The sequence below is a fragment of the Juglans regia genome, chromosome 16 (assembly GCF_001411555.2).
Source record: "Juglans regia cultivar Chandler chromosome 16, Walnut 2.0, whole genome shotgun sequence".
NCBI classification, from domain to species: Eukaryota; Viridiplantae; Streptophyta; class Magnoliopsida; order Fagales; family Juglandaceae; genus Juglans; species Juglans regia.
Genome location: NC_049916.1, coordinates 25,217,596 through 25,219,288, shown reverse-complemented (window position 1 = coordinate 25,219,288; position 1,693 = coordinate 25,217,596). Strand labels below are relative to the sequence as shown.

At 37.1% G+C, this 1,693-nt stretch overlaps 1 protein-coding gene across 1 annotated transcript; it reads right to left on the bottom strand.

Annotated features, from left to right (window-relative positions):
* Positions 1-233: 233 nt before the first annotated feature.
* Positions 234-1,038, bottom strand: LOC108980565 (glutathione S-transferase T3-like). Its single transcript, XM_018951518.2, has 2 exons — positions 601-1,038; positions 234-518 (listed from the first exon to the last, which is right to left on the bottom strand). Exons 1-2 carry the CDS (start codon positions 1,036-1,038, stop codon positions 234-236), a joined length of 723 nt encoding a protein of 240 aa, XP_018807063.2.
* Positions 1,039-1,693: the final 655 nt, after the last annotated feature.

The window sequence follows — 1,693 nt, the reverse complement described above, 5'->3', positions numbered from 1 at the left end:
TTCTCAAAAACCTCTTTTTGAAGATTCAAGAAATACTCTCGTTGCATTCCATTCATGCCAGCAAGATCCATCTTCATTATCTCCATATCAATCTTCCTATTCTCCGTATCATTTCTCCTTTTTTTCTCCACTAGTAATTGAGCCCTATCAAGATCCAATTTACTAGTCGCTTGTCTTCTTTCAGACATGAAAACAGCTCTATCATTTGTCATGCAAGTTAAGGCCTCAACAAATTATGCATCGTAAGATTCTGCAGCCTTCCTTTTTCTCTCCCTTTCTTTCTCAGCCTTCTTGCCTGGAGGCCTTTCAAAAATGACCTCTACGTTGTCATCTATCGTGTCGTCTCCTAGTGGAGTCGACTCTGCCATAGCAGGGCGTTTCCCATGTGGTTTCCTTTTAGTTGACAACATGGACACGTGTTGCTGCCATTTTGGTTGGTGTCTCAATAGACACCAACAATGTTCCATGTTGTATGTGGCCTTCTCAGTCTCTCTGTACATGATTTTAGCTCTTTCAATCTAAATATGCGAATGTAACAAAAATGTGAGATTAGAATTTTAGCAAGAAAATTTAAAATGAAATTTAGTTAGAAATTCATACCTTATCCTGCTCTGTCGCACCACTTGGATGCAAAGATTCTACTTGAGCCACAGCAGCACAAAATTTATTTGTGCATTTTTGGATCACCGACCATCGATTGGTCAATGACCCCCCAGAACGATTTGCCATGCTAGTATTTTTATGCTCATTGTAATAATTGCTAATTCTCTCCCACATTTGAGAATATTTTTGATCCGTCCCCCGTATAGCATCCATGCTAATATTGAGCCAAGCCGACACGAGGAGATTGTCCTCCTCTACGGTGAAAGACACACCTCGTTGTGTTTTCTTACTAGGTGGCCTTTTTTCACCTTCCAATAGTGTTGCTTGGAGTCCAACATTATCATGGCTACTAGCCATTACGGTTGTGGATCTCCCTTGTTCACCACTTTGCAATAGAGTGGTAAAGAAATGATCTTCATCAAATGTGGTGTCCATCCTTTATTCAAGTATAATTATAACAAATTAGGACTAGACTCATAAATACTGCTACTGAACAACAATCACAATCTCAAGTATTCACACATAATCTCATGCAAGCAAGTCTAATCAAACAATTGCTTAAAAGACAATACTTGATTTCAAAAAAACACATAATCTATATGCTTATATAGATGGGTAAACTGCAGTGAGGTGGGAGAAGCCTAATAAAATATTGATACCATTTACTCGATGTCTAGTCTGCATGGTGCCAGAAAACTGCATGGTGTCTTGAACTCACTTTTAGTTCATATATATATATATATATAGACTGTATATGCAGAGAGGTGGGATGAGTTTAAATCTTATAATTAAACAATATATTAGTTTTGAGCGCACAACTAATATGCTTATATAGATGGGAAGAACATATAAATATGTAAAATGTAAGAAAATGAGAAGCCTAATAAAATATAGTTGCAACTGTTGAAACAAGTGTAATGGGTTTAAAAATGCAGTGAGGTGGGAGCATGACATTTCAGAGAAGAGTTTTAAAACTGCAGTGAGGTGGGATAAGTTTTAAATCATAGTTTTAAAACTGTTTGCCATAGAGGATCAATATTGATACCATTTAAGGATTCTAGTCTGCATTGCAAATCAGAGAGGTTGCTTC

What these genes read in the sequence shown, in the direction of transcription:
- LOC108980565 (XM_018951518.2), bottom strand. Translation starts at nt 1,038, where the DNA reads ATGGACACCACATTTGATGAAGATCATTTCTTTACCACTCTATTGCAA. An exon ending in GTGCGACAGAGCAGGATAAG is followed by an intron (nt 519 to 600) that starts GTATGAATTTCT and finishes TCGCATATTTAG; the next exon opens with ATTGAAAGAGCTAAAATCAT.